The 20,183-nt window shown below is 35.4% G+C and overlaps 1 protein-coding gene across 1 annotated transcript in view; it reads right to left on the bottom strand.

Moving 5' to 3' along the window:
* GMPS (guanine monophosphate synthase) overlaps positions 1-20,183 on the bottom strand; it is a 38,843-nt gene that overhangs the window by 6,294 nt on the left and 12,366 nt on the right. The window contains exons 4-12 of the mRNA XM_081139254.1: positions 15,035-15,132; positions 13,438-13,541; positions 10,470-10,663; positions 10,051-10,216; positions 7,559-7,710; positions 6,884-7,057; positions 5,254-5,359; positions 4,240-4,355; positions 1,348-1,473 (exon numbers count right to left, since the gene is read on the bottom strand). Of these exons, the coding sequence (XP_080995380.1) occupies positions 1,348-1,473; positions 4,240-4,355; positions 5,254-5,359; positions 6,884-7,057; positions 7,559-7,710; positions 10,051-10,216; positions 10,470-10,663; positions 13,438-13,541; positions 15,035-15,132 (1,236 nt within the window). The remainder of the gene's footprint in view (positions 1-1,347; positions 1,474-4,239; positions 4,356-5,253; positions 5,360-6,883; positions 7,058-7,558; positions 7,711-10,050; positions 10,217-10,469; positions 10,664-13,437; positions 13,542-15,034; positions 15,133-20,183) is intronic.

The following is a 20,183-nucleotide window of genomic DNA, read 5'->3' as shown; positions in this document are numbered from 1 at the left end:
CTTACAGAAGCACATGAGCAACTGCTTAAAGAAATAAAACATTACTTGTTGAAATGCCTATAACAGTGAAATAGTGAAAACAGTTTAAATGCTCATAAATAAGGAAATTATTAAAGTATAGTAAAACCATATATGGAAGACAAGGCAGCAGTTAAAAATAATCTACTTGTAATGGTGTGAAAGATAGTAAGTTCATGGTGTTCAGTTAAAAAAGGTGACGAACAATGTGCATCTGTAATTCCTTTATTGTTTTGTTAAAATAAATGTATGTGTGGAAGAACATATACAACACAACTGGAGAGCAAGAATAGAGAAAATTACTTTTAAATGTACTGCATTTTTATTTTTTCACCACAACTATGGTTTACTTTGGTATTTAGATACTAAACTTAATTGCTATACTAATCATGAATTACGATTTTTACTCGGCTTCCAAGGCTCTCCAAAGGCCTAAGAGACCAAAATAAAGTTAAATATCTAACCACAAAAGCTTTCATTTTGATGGGAAGAGTAGTGGAACCTAAATGTTTCATTTTTTAAAAAGTCATTCACCCAACAAATTGAGGAAAAGGAGTATACTTAAGTTTTACATGAATAATCACTGAAACAGTTAATTTTTTCCACACATAATTCTACTCTACAAGGCCATTATAAACATGTTAACCCAATATCTGGCACTCATATCACTGAGTTAAATTATTGACACCTTTTCTAGTTTTCATTTTACTACAAATTCTAAGTAACAGAAACCTTCCTTTTCTCTACCCTCTGAAGCTTTTTACCCCAGAAACTCACTTGAGAATCATATAAATAAAGAACTTAATATAACCTAATTATGAATCTAAAAGTAAAAACCATATGATCCTCACATGCTTTTACAACTGGAAAGACAGAACACAAAAATGTTCTACACGTGAAAGGAGGAGAGGACTGCTTTAAGAAACACACAAGCTGAGAACAAGACCTAAATAGTGCAACATGTTCATCTGGGGGCCTTCTTGCAGTTAGAAACTTCTAAAGCCACAGTATTTCATACCAAGAAGGATAAATGAGAACATGACCTCTTGGTGACTCTCCTTCGAGGCAGAAGCAAGCAAGCTAACCCTACAGCAAATCATTCTTTGAATTTTTACTTTTGATTAGAGATGACCAATGTTCTAAAACTACAGAATCTCAACCTGAATACTGAGTTCCTATAGCCTAGTTGATTCCATAAATACTATCTAAAACATTACCTTTACATTTCTATACTTGGTGTGTATATTTTCCTATTTCATTTTCCTAAGTCATTCCTGTTTGAATATTATTAGTGGAAAGAACATGTGCAGAAGTTATGTCACAACTCACCTGCACACCTACAGTTTTAATCGGCAGCAGGAAGGCATTCAGTGAATGCAGACTTGTAATCTGCATCAGCTTCTCCTGGTCCTCTTCTGTTGTGCAGGCTTTGACTCTTTGTAATAGGGTATGTGGCTGAGAAAACCAGAGATATTTCTTAGTAAATAAGGTACTCACTCTTTTGGTATCTATTACTAACTTACCTATCTACATTTACCGCTTTATAGCAATAGATCCTATTGAGTATTTCTCTTTGACTTATGTGTGTATGCATTATATCAGAATTTCATTCCTGAGGGCTAGGGCTATGAGAAGTTAAATATCAGGATAAGAAATACAGATTACATTTACATACTTCTAGGCTTTAATCCTCTGTCACCAGCAAAGGACATACCTCACGAGTCAAACCTTCTCCTTATCTCTAATAAAGCTTTTGCCATAAAGTCAATTTTGTTTGAAATTAATCCTCCTGCTTCCTTTTTTTGGTTTATTTGCCTGATATGTTTTTCCATTCTTTTACTTTCACCCCTTCTATCTGTAGGTAAGAGACTACGGTTAGATTTTAGTTTTCAATCTAGTTTGACAATCTATGTCTTAACTAGAGATGCTAATCCTTTTAATTAATTGTGGGTTAATGATATGGCTGGTTTTCATTCTACCATTTTACTCAGTAGTGTCTATTTGTCCCACTTTTTATGTTTCTTTCTCCTCTCTTACATTCTGAACTGATGATTTCTCCCAGCTCATTTATTTCTCTGTGGTTTTTGAAGTAAAACCTTCTACTTTTATTCTTTTAGTAGTTCCCCTTAAATGTTAGCATGCATATTTAACAAAAGACCTCCTGGCAAAAAATACTAGCATCTTTAAACACTTTAACTCCCATCAATCCCCTTGTAGTTTACATGCCATTTTAGCTATATATTATTATATTTTAAAAATAAGCACCAAAAATTATAGGTCATTATTATTATTATATATTTCATGTTTGCTTGGATTTTACCCATTTACAGCTTTCTTTGTTTACCATTTTTTACAGAACTAGTTAATTTAAAAAATATATATGCTTTTATTCATTTCAGAGAGAGGAAAGGAGGGAGAGAGAAAAACATCAATGATGAGAGTCATTGACTGGCTGCCTCCTGCATGCCCCCTACTGGGGATCAAGAAGCAACCTGGGCATGTGCCCTGACTGGGAATTGAACCCTGATCTTCATGTTCATGGGTGGACACAACCACTTAGCCATGCTGGTCGGGGTTTGTTTACCATTTTTTCCTGTATCTCAGACCTTTCTTCTGGGATCCTTTTGCTTCTCCTAAATTCAGTCCTTTAAAACAGTGGTTTTCGCCTGGGAGGGCGTGGCTCAGCGGTTGAGCGTCGACCTAGGATCCAGGCGATCGGGGTTCAATTCCCGGTCAGGGCACATGCCTGGGTTGCAGGCTCGATCCCCAGTGGGGGGCGTGCAGGAGGCAGCCGATCAATGACAACTCTCTCATCATTGATGTTTCTATCTCTCTCTCCCTTCCTCTCTCTGAAATCAATAAAGATATATTTAAAACAAACAAACAAAAAAACAGTGGTTCTCAAGCTTAGGTGTACACCCAGATTACTTTATATAATCAGGTTCCATCCCAGATTACATAAGAAATTCTAGGAAGAAGGGATCCAAGCATAGTATACTTCAAAGTTTCCCCAGATGGTTCTAATACACAACCAGGGTTAAGAACCACTGTCTTTATTGAGTTCCTTAAGTAATGGACTGTTGGTAGTAAATTCTGATCATCTGAAAATGTCTTTATTTTGTCCTAGTTTTAGAAGACAGTGTATCTGTGTTTGAAGTCTTCTTGCTTTTACCATCGCTTTCTGTATAGTCTTTCCTTTGTAGGGTAAATCAGTCTTTTCTGTGCAGCTGCTTTGTCTTTGGCAGTGTGCAGTTTGCTAGGTATGCCAACTCAGTGTCAAATTACTTTCCTTTAGCCTGATAGAGATGTGTTACGCTTTCCTTAATCTGAGGCATGGTCTTTAACCAGTGTGCAGGAATTCAGATACTTTTGTCCATTATCTCCTTCTGGAAATATGTTAACGTTAACCTCTGCATTCTATCTTAACTTCTTCTACCCACATTCTCCCTTTGAAACATCTTTCTTTAGCTGTTTTAAATTTCAATTATTATTTTCATTTCTAGAACTTAATTTTTTTTAATTGCCCAATCATTATGTACTTTATATTATCTATCTGCTAATTCCAGTATTTGAAGTGTTTGAGGGTTTTGTTCTGCTAGTTTCCACCAGCTCTCATTCATGGTGCCTTGCTTCTACACGTATTCAGTAATTTTTTATTGTCAGCTCCTATTTGTTGGAAATGTACCTATGGGAATTCTTTAAGGCCCGGTAGAAGATACAACGACGAGTAAATTAATTTGCATTGCCTTTTGCCTGATACCTGAAAGCACTACCAACTTAGGTCCACTTTAAATTAGAACTGAATTCTTAGCTTGCAGTTTTTCAGACAACAGAGGTTATGAATTTAGGCATCAAATCTATAGAAGGACTGGAAGACTTTTCCATTCATCCTCAATTTGGCGCTAAAATAATTCCCCTTGCTTTCTTACAACACATATAAAGTATTTTAAAACACCTTTTCGTATCTAGCATTTTTAAGGATTCTAGCATTTTTAAGGAATCTGATATATGACTGGAAATAAAAGTCTGCATTTAAGTGTCTCTGCAGAATATTTTCTTCCTAGTCGTTCCAAAAGTTAAATTACTCTGATTTTTCAAATAATGAAACCCTAATAAATACATTGTAAATTCTGGAGTACAAGAATCCATTCAATTCCTTGTACTCATTAACTATATCTGTATAAAGCTCCCATAATATCCAAATTCAATGTAAATTATTACCTTTTTAACACTTGCAGAGAAATCAGCTACTATTTTCAAAATATTGTTGGTTTCAGGAAAGTCTTTACAAATATAAGGTTCTTCAGCACATATTACTCTGATTGCCAGGCCAGGACCTAAAGAGTAGAGTAACAATGGCATTTCATGTAAAAATTTGATATAAAAATGTCACTACTCCCAAATATAAAACCCTTCCAAAAATTAAAACTCATGTGCCATTTTAAGTTTTTCCCCAGTTTTATTGAGATATAATTGACATATCACATTGCAAGTAATTTCTATTGTGAAGATCAAAAAAGACAGTATGTGTAAAATATTTAGCAGAATGCCTAGCACATACCAGTACTTAAGAAATGTGAACTATTACTGTTTTTTAATTTAATCAAACCATTCTATCCATCACATCAGAGCTAGAAACCAAATTAAAAGACTTGCCCAAATTCAAGAATTCATAATAAAAACAGGTTAAGATTCTCAGTCCTAACTTTTAAACAAATATCACCTCTAATTAATTAGTTTTCTATATGACAGAAAATGACTAAACTATTTTTTATTTGTTCATGCATTGGTTATATACGGCCTGTTCAAAGAAATGGTTCAGCCCTTGAGACAAGCAAGCCATGATATAAGGATTTCAGAGAAACAAGTTTTAACACTGTCTTCTATTATGGTATAGAAAAAAAACATACAAACCCCAGCTCTGATACTAAGAGTTATATGACAATGTTATTTAAGTATCTCTATGCTTTGGTTCTCTCATGACGGCAACATTAACATTATATGCCAGACTTACATGGATGGTATAATACTTAAATATAAATACAATGGAAAATAACTATTTAATAAAATAAAGAATACACACTAGATACTAAAAAAAAATTTATTCCCTACCCACCCTCACGTTTCTCTCAAGTTACATATTCCTTGTGATAACAAACTATTTCAAAATTGTCTGTATTGATTTGTCTTCAACACGAAGGTTTAAGAACAAACAGAATTCAATTTTAATTTTACCCGGAAATGGATGTCTGGAAACCAACTCTTCTGGAAGTCCAAGTTCTCTGCCTAAAATTCGTACTTCATCTTTATGAAAATCTTTCAGAGGTTCTATTACTTTTCCCTACAGGGGAAAAAAAGCCAATTAATACAAATTAGTAACCAAGTGAAATGGAAAACAAAGAGTAACAAATTACTGGCTTTCCCTATTATCTTTTACCTTAGATTTAAAAATCAATTTTTAAAAGTTCATTTCTTCCTGTATGCTTATAGGCATTAGATGAACACTTTAGTGATCTTATTTCTCTTTGAAACACATTTTAACCCTTTGCGGTCATTTGTCTACTCTCAGTCACCAAAGCTTTACCATTCCGGTCGTATGTCTGCTCTCAGCCACCACAGCAAGGAACCGTACGAATCTTAACTCCATTCTTGTATCAGTTCATAAATCTTGTTTATCCTTCATAATCTTGCATGTTATGTATCACTGCTCTTTCAATGGAAATTAATTCCAACCAATACGACACCCATGTCCAAATTTAATACGACCGCAAAGGGTTAAATATAAACCTTTTAAGTATAATTAAGAGCAAACCTACCCAATATCTCTGATATAGTTCTCAGTAGAATACAAGGCAAGTTAAATATATACTAGTTTCAAAACAAAACTCTCCAAATGATACCACCAAGAAAGTGAAAAGACAACCTACAGAAGACAAATCATATATCTTATAAAGGACTTGTAATTAGAATATATAAAGAACACCTAAAATTCAATGAAAAGACAAACAAACCAATTTAAAAAGGAGCAAAAGATCTGAACTGATATTTCTCCGAAGATATACAAATAGCCAATAAACACATGAAAAGGTATTTAGCATCATTAGCTAATAGGGAAATGCAAATCAAAACCACAGTGAGATACCACTACACATTCACTAAGATCCCAAAATAGGGATAATTCACAGCCATTAAGATAGCTGCTATCAAAACAACAGAAAGTAACAAGTGTCGATAAGGTGTAGAGAAATAGAGCCCTCGGCATTGCTGATGGGAACGTAATACGGCGTAACCACTAAGGAAACATTAAGGAAGTCTCAAAATATCAAAAATAGAACTACCATATGATCTAGCAATCTCACTTCTTGGAATGTATCCAAAAGAATTGAAAGCAGGGTCTACAAGAGGTATGTGCAAACTCATATTCATAGCATAATTCACAAGAGCCAAAAGTGGAAGCAACCAAAATGTCCACTGACAGATACATGGATAAACAAAATGTGTATATACATACAACAGAATATTATTCAGCCTTAAAAAGGACATCTTAACATGGATTAACCTTGAGGACCTATGCTAATAAGTGAAATAAGCCAGTCACAAATTGATTTCACTTATATGAGCTATCTGAAGTAGTAAAATTCATTGAAAACAGAAAGTAGAATGGTGGTCATCATGGGCTGGGGAGAGGGAGAAAAGTGTAGCTGCTGTTCAGTAGGTAGAGTGTTTCAGTTTTGCAAGATGAAAAGTTACAGAAATCTGTTTTACAACAATGCAAATACACCTAACACTACTGAACTATACACTTAAAAATGGTTAAGGGAGGGAAGGAAAGAGGCTTTATGGGAGAGTTCTCGTAAGTTTTTACCTCTTCTCTCAACTTTCTGATAAGCTCTGTGTCATTGTGATGGGTTTTGATGAGTTCAGCTTTGCCACTTGCAACAAGGGATGCACTTTCAATTAGATCAGGCCGTAAAGTACCTTGAGCAAGGAAAACCTCCTCAGGTTTCAGGTTCATTTCTCCAATTACTTCATTGGCAATCTATAACCAACAGGAGAGCAAAACAGCCTTTTAAAAGATGAATCTTTTAAAAAGACAGTAAAATTTTATATTTTCAACTAAATTTCTCAAAGTACTTGTGCAATACTGACTGGATGAAATCTACCAACTCCCAAAATAAACTCCTTTTTGTATGTCCTTTAAAGAACACACTTTAACATGATTCAAAAAGGAATGCAAACATTCCCCCTCGGCCTTCAAAAGCTAAAAACTAATCACTGAAATACTGAAAGTCTAATATCAACTAAAAATACCTATGCTTAAATAGTTAAATCAAATCAATAACACTACATAAGTATACATGGTTTTTTAAATATAAAGCAGTTCCTACTGGTCTATATAATAGCGATATACAGTAAAACGCTTAGCAAAAAAAAAATCAAAATTAGTCAACAAATTTGGTTATTTGATATAATGACAAGAAAAAGCAAATACTAAAATTCACATCAAAACTACTACAAATTGAGGATATTAAAAAGGTACCTTAACAAAAGTATCTCCAATGATTTTTCTTTTCTCCTCAGGACTTGTAGTCATATTTAACGTTTTACTAATTCTTTTTCGTGGAGTTCTGTCTTCATCTGATATTGGTAGAGTTGTTGTTCCATTGTAGAAAGAATGAGCAGCATTTATCACTGGGCAAGGGAGCAGAAACATGTTTTACTCTAAAAAAAGATTTTAAATATCATACTAACAAATCAAACTACAGAAAGAAAACCTAGGTGGATCCTTTGATCTCCCATCAACTTGCCTATATTCCAGAACGATCCATAAACCATGATTAGTAGACCATGATTAGTAGAGTCCAGACACAGGCACTCATTAATTTTGTTACTTTGTGAATCCTGTGACATTTGATGATCTAGGCTCAGGACAGCATAAACTATGCTGGTTGTTGTTCCCCTATTCGGTGCTCCTCCAGAACAAGCAAAAGCGACAGCAGAGAAACAGCGCCAAGGGAGTTAAATGCAATGGTTCATACACCGGGATCAAAGTTCTCTGAACTACACACTGACTATAGTCTCTTGAAAAACTGACGTTTACGAACATAATTTAGTGATCCTTGGCTGTCCCTTTACATTTAAGAGAAAGGTATTTGGTAATAAGATCTCTGTCTGGTAATAAGGCTGAACAACTGGTAGGTTTCACTGTATGACCACAAGGCAGCTGGCTATTTCACTGGGGGACCACCAGCGATTTTTGGGTTTTTCTCTTAAGCTCTTCTATTACTTCAGAGAAGGCACCTCCAATCTCCTGCATATCAGCAGAACAACAAGGAAGTGGTGGAGTGAGAGTCACCATTCAGTACATAGATTTCTACTTAATCCTACTGTTTTCAATGTAAAATCTTACTTTCAACCTCAACTATGCCTGGTATTGATGTGCCCAATTCCAAAGCCTCTCCTGTTTAGCCTCTCTAAAGAATAAATCCAGTACTCTGATGGGGAGGGATAAGAGCAGTTTGTTCCCCTGTTAAGGAAAATAATCTGCTTCCCAGATTTCCAACCAATCCATTTTAGGCTCACCTAGAGGACCATGCCCCACAAGGAGGCCAATGCTTCCAATTCCTGAGCCTCCCCAGAAGTTTTGCTTTTTGTTGGCTTTCTCCCCTCATCCCCACCCCAAGGTTCTGGAGTCCTCCATTCTACTATGTCAGTTACCAGAAACAGATGCAGTTTTTTGTGAGGCTAAAAGTTTTTACAATTTGGAGGCCCCTTTCAAGAAAAATAACAAATTAAGTATTTTAAAAATCACAAGTCAATACTAGGATAGCTACACGAAATTAACTATGCACAGAAACAATTACAAACCACATGTACCTCGTTTTATTGTGCTTCGCTTTACTGTCTCACAAATGTTGTGAGGTTTTTTTTTACATATTGAAAGCAAGACCCTCCACCAGCAAAAAGATTACAACTCACTTTATTATGGTGGTCTGGAATGGAACTTGCAATTATGTCCAAGGCAGGCCTGTACCACTAAATCCAAACACAATATATACCTAACTCAATTTTTTCTTAGTCTAATCCCAAAATGCCCACAGCTACTCAACTACCACACAACAGAGAGCAAAGTGACCTTAATTAACTACAAATTATTAAAATATCTTACTTGCATATTTCATAAAAGTATATGGCCATGTGAAGATAATACTAGGGTCCCTCCCAGGATTTTGGAAAAGGTTTGGCTTGTGAGAGAGCATGAAATTTAAACTTTATTAGCTTAGAGATAATCCACTTTATCCACCTGCTTCCACATTCCAACATCTTGTTGAAACCATTAGACTCCTATCCTCTCCTCTATTCTTTGTCCTTGTGCTTTATGCCCATAGTGCCGTATTAGTGAAGCTTCGAAAGGAGACATAGACTCATCTTAATTATGTTTAACTGCAAGTCTTCATTTAACATTCAACCTTTTGTCACTGATTTCAAAGAATTCAGTAATACAGATGGTTTGCATCATTAAACTACTGACTTGATTTCAGTATAATTACTGCATCATTTTTAAAAAAAAATCCACAAATGTAAATGCAGTTATGGCCCAACAAGTTTATTACTGGCTATTTTAAGAAAAAGTGACTATAGACTTTCAGTCCTCTTGTCCGTATAAGCTTTCTGTTTGTAAAATAATCTGAATATCCCTACGTGTTGTAGGAAGGCTTGGGTATTCTCATGTGTAAGTAATACTATGGGTGGGAAAAGATAACTTAAAGGAAATGAGAACAATGATAGCTGGAAAATGGTAACTTACTGATCTGTATATAACATTAGGAGTAAGCAACAGTTTTAAAATTTATACTGGGACCCCTCCTGAACCAGAAGTAATTATAATATAAAAATTAAAAAAATTTTTTCAACCATCAGATGACTGGGAAAACTGTCCTTGGTTAAGACAATGTGCTTACTTAAACTATAGGCTAGATTTGATTAAAGAAGTACTGACATGCAATTAACTTTTCTGGGGTTCATCAATACCTTTGACCTGAATTCCAAGTTTTTTGAGGGCCTCTTCTACAGACTGGCTTTCTCGTTTTCTCATAAAGCCATTATCAATGTGCACAGCAATGACTTGATCTTGGTTCAAAGCACGATTCAGCAAAGCTGTACAAACTGTTGAGTCTACTCCACCACTGAGCAAAACCTACAGGGTGAAATGAGGAAAAAAACCAAATTGAGTACAATAAGCAAAAAGAAAATAAAAACTATCAGCTTAAATCGTTACCTAAAAACACTGTATCAAAGGAATGTATGGTAACTGGAAAAGCACTCTGAAACAGGGCAACTCACAAAGCATACCATCATCCAGTCAATACTGAAAGGCTATATGTTGAGGAAGCCAGTTCTGAGTTCTAGCATTACATAAATTTGTAGTCTTTCAGATGTAAATTGCTTACCAAAACTTTTGATGTGCCTACTCTCTCTTTGATCTCTCGAATGCACTCAAGTTCTCTGTTCTGCACAGTGAAGGTCCCACTGCACCCAGCTATATCATAGAGGAAGTTCTTCAGGATTGCTTTCCCATTTTCTGTAAGGCCAACTTCAGGGTGGAACTGGACTCCATATAATTTTTTAGATTCATTTGCTATACCTTTACAGAGAAAATAATCACAAATTAAAATTTTTTCATGTTGTACCCACCACAGTTAATTCCTCAAAATTTCTTCCTCTATAAATGTGAAAATTGATAGAAATTAGCTGGACTTTCAGCAACAGGAAAAAAAATTGAAAGTAAAACTTTATTACCATAATCTCTCTTTATAAAAGTCTTTCCTTATGTAGCAATTAGTGAACTATATGACAGTAAAATAAATCCTACAGAGATTTAACAGTAACCTCACTTCTCCACCTACATGACTTCAACTGTCTTGACTATTTCATGCAATAACTCAATTTTGCTTCTTGGACCCTCCTGGCTTTCACATGCAATGTGCAGGTACCAATTTTCTCTATGAGAAGAACCTCATCGACCAGACAGAATACTCCAAGTGTACTATGAACCACAAATAATAACTTCACTGACTTGACTAATGTGTTTCTGAGAATTACTGATTAACTACTAGACAGCAGATGTTAGGCTAGACATTTCACATATGCATGTATTATCCAGTTATGGCTCTGATATATCAAGAAACTTGCCTGAACTCACAGCTAATTAAGTAAAACAGGCCTGGAAGGCTGCCGAACTCATACTCACTCTACTATTCCAGGAACCTTACAATTTCTTTGCGTGGCTTCTAGGACTCCACTCTCTCGGTTCACTTATTTCACTGTTTGCTCCTTCTGAATTTTTTGTTGGTTCCTCTTCACCTCATCCCTCTCCACACATACAAGTTACCCACTACTCAGTCCTCAAACCTTCTCTATACAGTCTGAGTGATCTCAAACTCTCATGACCTTAAATTCTACCCATATGTTGGTACACTCCCAAATTTGTACCTCAGTCCCGTTTTCTCCTCTGCGGTCCAGACTCGTACACACAACTGCCTACTCACACCATCATTTCAGTGTTTAATAAGGCATCTTGAATTAAATATGCAAACCCAAACTTCGGCACTCTTCCCCATTAGCTAAACAGAAACTTCATCCTTCTGGCTGCTCAAACCAAAAAACTTGGAGTTAAAACTTGTTTCTACCCATTTCCCCATTCCACATGCAATCCAACAGCAAATCCTTTATCTCTCCCTTCAAAACATGTTAGAGTCCAGTCTAACTTCCATTTCCAGTCTGGCATGTAAAAAGCTGAAAGATGCCACTCTGTCCTAACAAGAAGTGAAAAGCTGACTACTGCCCTTGGAGACTATGGTGAATACAGAGAATCACAACTTAACAAAGCAGAAAGCCATGAGCGCAAACCTCCACAGGAACCACTGCTAAGGTGAGGAAACCTGAACACGACAGATTAATTGCTAGAGGCTCAGCAAAGACAAATCTGAGAGATAAAAAACTCCAGAATGGCCCAGTCATCAGCCCCCTGCCCCGTTTTGTGAATTTTATATCCAGCATGATTTAGTAAATTTTTCCTATAAAGGGCCAGAGTATTTTAGCCTTTGCAGGCCCTCTTGTCACTGAAGCAACACAAAGCATCCATAGACAATACTTGAAGTTATGGATGTTGCTGTGTTCCAATAAAACTTTAGTTATGAACACTGAAATCTGAATTTCATTTCATTTTCACATCACAAAATATAATTCTTTAAAAAAAATTTTTTCCAACCATTTGAAAACATAAAAACCATTCCTGGCTTGCAGATCATAAGAAAACAGGCAGTGAGACTGATTTGGCAAGAGGCTATAGTTTGCTGACTCCTTGACTATAGGACCAAGTTCAAGTCCCTTACATTGAACGAACGTTTTTCATTAAATGGCCACTGTCTAATTAATTTCACCTCTCATCTTCCTCTTTATTCTCTACTCCAGCCAGTCAAGCTAGTGTGATTACCAAAACAGACCATGTTCTCACCGCCAGGTCTATACAAAAAGCTGAAAGAATCAACAACAAAAAGACTCCTGAATAATAAGTGATTAAGAGCAGGACTGTAGAATACAGGTTAATGCCAAAAGTTTATTACTTTCTTATACAACAGCAATGAACAAGTAGAATTTTAAATTTAAAACACAATACAATTAACACTAGCACCCCCCCCAATGAAATACTTAGGTATAAATCTAATAAAATATGTACAAGATCTCTACGAGAATCCAATTACTCCTGACCACTTCCACCTCTGCCACACTGTCCCTTAGACCATTCTCTCCTTTCCTGATTACTACCATAGATTTCTAGCTGGTCTCCCTGCCACTACATTTGACTTTGTCTCTTTCCTCCTCAATGCAGCCAGGATAATCCTGAAATTAGATCACATCTCTCCTTAACCCCACCTTGCTATGAGTAAAGCAAATGGCTTCGTAATAGCTTCAAAGTTCCTGTCTTCTGGTCCCTAGTTGCCTCTCTGGCCTCAATTGCTACCACTCTCCCCCATGTTTACTCCACTCCAACCATCTAGTCTTCTTGCTGTTCCTCAAACATGGTCCCATCCGAGAAAGGCATTTAAAAAAGCAATTATAGCATGCTAGAAAGATAAACAGTTCTCAAGTTTTTCCTAAGCTGTAAGTGTATACCTGCTGCTGTGTTTTATATCTCAAAAACTTATGTCAGGATACACGTCTTTAAAAGTATTTCAGAGCAAACCAGTGACTTTTAGATAATCCTTCTAATACTAAATTCCCTTCACAAATTAATGATTAATCTTATGACATTTATATCTTTAAAAAATAAAAAACAGAATCTCATGCAGAAACAATTCTTAGACTATTCAGATAAATTTTTTAAAATAAAATCTGCAAAAGTTTGAGAATTTTCACCTGCCACAATGTTCCCAGAACGTGCCACAACCTTGAATCCATCAGCTACTTTGTCTACACTATCTCCATGGGTAAGCAAAACAATTTCTTCCTTCTGAAGGCCCCTAAACATACAAAAAGTAAAACATAAAACAAGTATCTTAATTAAAGACATGATTAATGGGTTCTTTTGCTTTTTTTTTTCAGCTCTATTGAGATATAATTAACATATAACACTGTGCAAGTTTAAGGTGTACAACACAATTATATATATATATATACAGTGAAATGATAACCACAATAAGGTTAGTTAACACATCCATCATTTCATAGTTACCATTTTTTGTGTGTGGTGAGAACATTTAAGATGTCTTACCAACTTTCATGTATACAATATGGTGTTAACTGTAGTCACCATGATGTACATTAGTAGATCCCCAGAACTTGTCTTATAACTGGAAGTTTGTCTTTTGCTTTAGAAATACTAGCTTGCCATATGTACAAATCAAGAAAATAGAAATAAGCATGTAACAGTGTAAAACTATTGGAATTTAAATTTATTCTATCTAGTATTAAATAAAGAATATTAAATCTAGGTCAAAAAAGAAGCAAGTAAATAACCAATAGTCCATCAAAATGGCTTTACCTGAAACACTGGGGGGGAGGGGCACAAAATAGAAAAGAAAGCAAGTAACTAAAACTTAGGTTTTCTGGTCTTTCAGAAAACTGAATAAAAATTCCAAATTTTTTTTTTAGTAAAACAAGATAAATAAATCTAGAAAGCTAATGAACAGTTCATTTACCAATTTTAAATAGACTAAAGCTATACACCTAATCTATTATCATGAAGCAATAAAATCAATACATTCACTTTATTAAAAGATAGCACACCAGGTACAGTTATGCTCAATGTAGAGAAAGTGAGGAGAAGAGAGACAAAGCACATATTAAGTCATGAGTCCAATAAATGGGTGGCTTGCTAAGTATCAGCAAGAATGTGATGGGGAGCCCAGCCTGGCGTGGCTCAGCGGTTGAGCATGGACCTAGGATCCAGGCGATCAGGGTTCGATTCCCGGTCAGGGCACATGCCCGGGTTGTGGGCTGCAGCCGATCAATGACTCTCTCATCATTGATGTTTCTGTCTCTCTCTCTCTCCCTCTCCCTTCCTCTGTCTGAAATCAATAAAGATATGTTTAAAAAAAAAAAAAGAATGTGGTGGGGAAAGGTATACAAATGCATTTGATAGATGGCAGACAGCTTAAAACTATATTCATTTGCCAAACCTGGCATGCATGTTTAGAATCACACTACACCAAAAAGTGAAAAGAGAAAACTACAAATGTTTGCATCACAACATGCAATCCCAAACTGGTGTCCAAGGCTGCAGAGGTACTTTTAAATTATGTCAGAAGTACTTTCCTTATTCCTAGTTAGCATCACCACCTCCTCTGCTGTCTTGTCCTCAACTGGAAAACAAATACTATGACAATTACAACTTTGGTGACTACTGTGGCCCTAATTTTGTCTAAGGATTACAGAATGTCCAATTTTAAAGCATAACTATCAGAACTTTAATCTACTACTACCATTCAAATTCATCTAAAAATATCTGTAATACCTGAACAACGAGCATGTGTTATCCACACTAATACTGAAGACTCCATCTTCTCTAACATTTTTTTTGTGCACAGTACCTCCAAATACTTTATTCATCATCTGTTCAAAGAGAAAATAAATGTTAATATAAATCAAAATAAAATTACCCATTTTCTTATGCTAATAATTTATATTCCTTGTTTTCAGGATATATTATGTCAATGCCCAAAAAATAAAGGCCGTTTGATAAATGTAGATAATTTGGCATTATTATATATAATTTTACAGTTAATTAAGAGATACAGTTATAAAATAAAACTAGATTAAAAATCTGACCTGAGGTTAATTTCCATTAAACACTGGCAGATTTTCCATTTAGTGTACTTTAATTAATTCATCTGTTAAAAATACATTTAATACTTTCATCTGAGTTCAATTTAAAAGGGTTTTAAAAGGTAACATGAGCTTATAAAAGGCTAGAGTAAACAACAAGAAGAGCTGTGGTATTAAAACTAAACAGGTATAAATTCCTCCAAGCTGTTTAATCTGTGACCCCAAAGGAACAGTCTGAAACCTGGCAGAAGGCTGTGCTATGGAGATGGGATAAGCAAAAAAATTTGATCTTTCAATTAAACTCATTTGTTCAAATCCCATACAACTACAGACTCTTATTTCAAATGGTCTCTTCATTCTGCCCTTCCTTGTGTCATCTTTACATATGTTCAAATCCCCCAATACCAAATAAATATAAAGAAGATTTTTACAAACATTAAATCTGCATTGCCATAATCACTACAACTCATCTTGATATGTCTGTTCCACAACAGGTGTCATAAGATACCTGCCATAATAATGCACGATGCCAGCTGACCCAGACCCCAACAGAAAAGCAGGCAAAGGGCTAACCAAATGTTCATTCTTAGAGTGCACAGTGGCATATTCTTCAAAACCATCACCAAATGCTGCCCTCTATGTTCTCCTCTTAGATATTCCACAACAAACCTTCCTGCAGTAAAAGCATGGGTTAACCCTATCAGAAAAGAAACTTGCTAAACCTTGTTTAACCCACTACAGGTATACCTAGTTTTATTGCATTCACCACTTTATTGCTCTTCACAGATGCTGGGGTTTTTTTTTCTCCCCTACAAATTGAAGGCAAGACCTTCCACCAGCAAAAAAATTACACCTTTATTGTAGTGGCCTGGAGCTAAACCCGTGATACCTCCAAGACATGGCTGAAGCAGTGTTAGCTAATAAAATATAAATATGATTGTGTCAGTCCATTATTAAATTCTTCAATGGCTCTTTAGCACTCATAGCAGGAATTGGTAAATTTTTCCCATAAAGGACCAGAGAGTAAGGCCCTACTGTCACTGCAGCAACTAGAAGCATCCATAGACAATACTTAAAGTTATGGATGTTGCTCTGTTCCAATAAAACTTTATTTATGAACCCTGAAATCTGAATTTCAATTTCACATCACAAAAATAATTCTCTAAAAAAAAACTTTTCCAACCATGTGAAAACATAAAAACCACTCTTGGCTTGCAGGTCCTTTAAAAAAATAGGCAGTGAGCCTGATTTGGCAGGAGGCTGTAGTTTGCTGACTCCTCAACTATAGGACAAAGTTCAAGTCCCTTATATTGAACAAATACTTTTCATTAAATGGCCACTGTCTAATTAATTTCACCTTTTGTCTTCCCCTTCATTCTCTACTCCAGCTATTCAAGCTAGTGCGATTACCAAAATAGACCATGTTCTCACCACATCTTCAGTTCTCTTCATAGTCCCAGGGGTCTAACAAAGTATGTGGCCCATTATTCAAATCTGTTGAATAAAATTTGCTTCTATATACTCAATGAATGTTGAGCATCTCTAATTTTCAGTTCCCAATTAGAAGACAGCTGAACAATCAAGATAACCAAAGCTGTTGGAACTCTATACAATTTAAAAGTCCTTAAAGTTCAATTAAAGGCTTTTTACAAAGCCAATGGCTTGCAGTAAAGTTTAAAACTATTTCTCCTATTCAGAAGGCTTTCATACTTATTTTTGGTTCCTGACTATACTACTTAAGGTTGAAAATATAAGGAGTTGGGGCCCTGACCAAGTAGCTCAGTTGGTTAGATTTTCCTCCCCATAAGTCAAGGTTGCAGATTCAATCTCTGGTCAGTACACATGCAAACAATCACACAATGAATGCCTAAATGGGTGAGGCAACAAGTCCATGTGTCTGTCTCTCTTTCTCAAATCCATTAAAAAAAAGGGGGATGCTCGGGTGTGGCTCAGCGGTTGAGCGTCGACCTAGGATCAGGCAATCAAGGGTTTGATTCCCAGTCAGGGCACATGCCCGGGTTGCGGGCTCAATCCCCAATGACTCTCTCATCATTGATGTTTCTGTCTGTCTGTCTGTCTCCCTCTCCTTTCCTCTCTTTGAAATCAATAAAGATATATTTTAAAAAAAGGGGGAACAGCCCAGCCAGGCGTGGCTCAGCGGTTGAGCATCCACCTAGGATCCAGGCGATCAGGGTTTGATTCCCGGTCAGGGCACATGCCCAGGTTGCGGGCTCGATCAATGACTCTCTCATCATTGATGTTTCTATCTCTCTCTCTCCTTCTCATTTCCTCTCTCTGAAATCAATAAAGATATATTAAAAAAAAAAAGGGGGGGGGAACACATCAATGTTTCTCTCTCAAAAAAATAAAGTTTTTAAAAAGTGCAAGGAGTTGACTAGATGGGGATAATTTTCTATATAATAAAACAATTTACTTTCTTATTAAATTTTTGTTTTAATATTCTATTTTGACTGAAAGAAATGGTTTTCAGCACAGATTCCTGATAACCCCAAAGTCCTAAATGCCTCAAAGAAATCCCTGTAGTAGGTCTACCACCCCCATCAGATCAGCCCCTGTTTTATCTATCTTATATGGTAAAGTTTTACAATGAGGTTTTGGTTTGGAAGAAAGAGAAAAATACTGTAAATAAAAAAATCTGACAAAACCATGTGGAAGTGTACTGAAAAAATGCTTGTAATAAAGGTGGTTTCTTAAAACTCTAAAAAAACCCAAAACAAATGAAATTATCAAGAAAGAAAAGTTACAATCTAGAAACTATCTGCAATGAAGTCACAATCTAGAAACTATGTGCAATATACATAACTGGCAAAAGGTTAGTATTCAGCATATATAAATGCAATTTTTTAAAAAGACAACTTAATAGAAAATAGGCAAAAATCATAAATAATGTTTTATACTAAAGCAGACACTAACGGCAAATAAACATACAAATCTTACAATAAGGAAAATGAACATTAAGACTACAATGTGATCCTACTTAGTGCCTCCTGAGATAGTGAAATACAAAAAAAAGAAAATCCGACCTTGTCAAGGATGAGCAAGGATATAGAGCACACAAATTTTTATATACTGCTGAGAAAATGTAAACAGGGATGGGGGGGTTGGTGGGAGGGAGTGGGAATATCATTACCTAGTGAAGCTGAGATTCAGCATTTCAACTTATGGATACCCTAGAGAAAAGTCTATGTATGTATAACACAAGAAGACAAGTACAAAAAGATTTATGGCCGTACTGCCTGTAATAGCGAAAACTGGAAACAGACCAGCAATACTAACAAGAGAATATGTAATTAATTTGTGCTTTACTAAAACAATAAATTCAATAAATAACTTATAATTCAAGTGTATTAACATGAATGAGTAGCAAAACCAAAGCTGAAAATAATACATGCAGTATGGTTTCAACTGTATAAAGGTCAGTGGGCAAAACTAGGTAATATATATTATTTAGGGATATAAACCTATGTATAAAGCTATAAAGAAAAGAAAGGAAAAGTGTTACCTCTGGTGGGAAGAGATAAGAATGTGAATGGAGAAAAGTATAAAGGAAGCTTTAAAAGTTGTACTAATATTCTATTTCTTAGGCTGAGTGGAGGTAAATCAGTAACAAAGATAAAAGAAGAAGGAAGCAAAAACTTTTTTTCTTCTAAAGTATATTTTTTCTTCTATAGAAAAAAATTAACAGCAATTAGAAAGGCTCTGACAAGAGAGTGTACTTAATGGGAAAATATGGTACATAAATATGGAAATTACTAAAATTTCAGGACGCCAAGGGGGTACAGAGGTGCACGTTAGAGTGAGACAGTTGGTGCTAAAATTGCCCAACAGTCACTAAAAGTAGCAATCTATTCCATTACCCTACTCTGAAAGATGATGATATAAAGGGAAAACATTTTACGCATTTAACATAAGCAGGCCGGACTCTGGCTACAACAGCATCCCTATTGAATGACAGAAAAATTTGGCCTTATATTTATATGGAGAGCTGACATAATGGTAAATAGTCAGCCTCTATTACTTAAATTAAAGAAGCATTTTCCAGACCAATTTCACTACAAATAGGTGGGGGGAGGGGAGAATCTTGTAAGAGTCTTCGTTAAAAAATGTTATAATGCCTCTCAGGATACTAAAAACCATTTAACTTAATTATAAGTTGCACTATATAATTAATATTGACTACTCTGCAAAGGAGATCAATAAATTAGAACCTGGGGCAAAGGCATATTTTTAAAAAGTCAGTCAATTTCCAATGTTCAATGCAATAGGGATGTAGGCTCTTCGAAAATATATATTCATTTAAATACTAACGGGGAAAATCTAAAAATAAGTTATTATCCAAGTCAAATTCATAATTATCATTTGGCTTTTTAGAGAACGTTAACAGGGGGAAACAAGTATTTTAGTATATATTGTATGTTTGCTTAGAGAAGAAAATATCTATTGTAGATTTTCTACTTTGTACTTTACACATTTTTAGTGATCAGTATTTCCTCTAAATCAAAGTAGAAAACCATAACAATTAGCAAGAAATGAAGTAAGGTAAAGCTGTGATTTTTAATATCCTGCTCTTGTACCAAAAATAGAAATAATAAAAATATTCACATTCTTACGTGAACATTTATATTTCCTTCCTTCACTGAAAGCTCCAGAGTCTGAAGAAAATATATTGGTCTGTTCACTTTCTACCTCTTAAACAGCTTCCCTCTGTGTAATATTCATATTAAAGCACAACAGTTTCGCCCGGCCAGGAGTGGCTCAGTGGTTGAGCATCAACCTGGGATCCAGGCGATCGGGGTTCAATTCCCGGTCGGGGCACA

The sequence above is a fragment of the Miniopterus schreibersii genome (assembly GCF_964146895.1).
Source record: "Miniopterus schreibersii genome assembly, chromosome: 5".
NCBI classification, from domain to species: Eukaryota; Metazoa; Chordata; class Mammalia; order Chiroptera; family Miniopteridae; genus Miniopterus; species Miniopterus schreibersii.
Note: the sequence above shows the minus strand (reverse complement) of the source record. Positions and strands in the feature narration are given on the sequence as shown.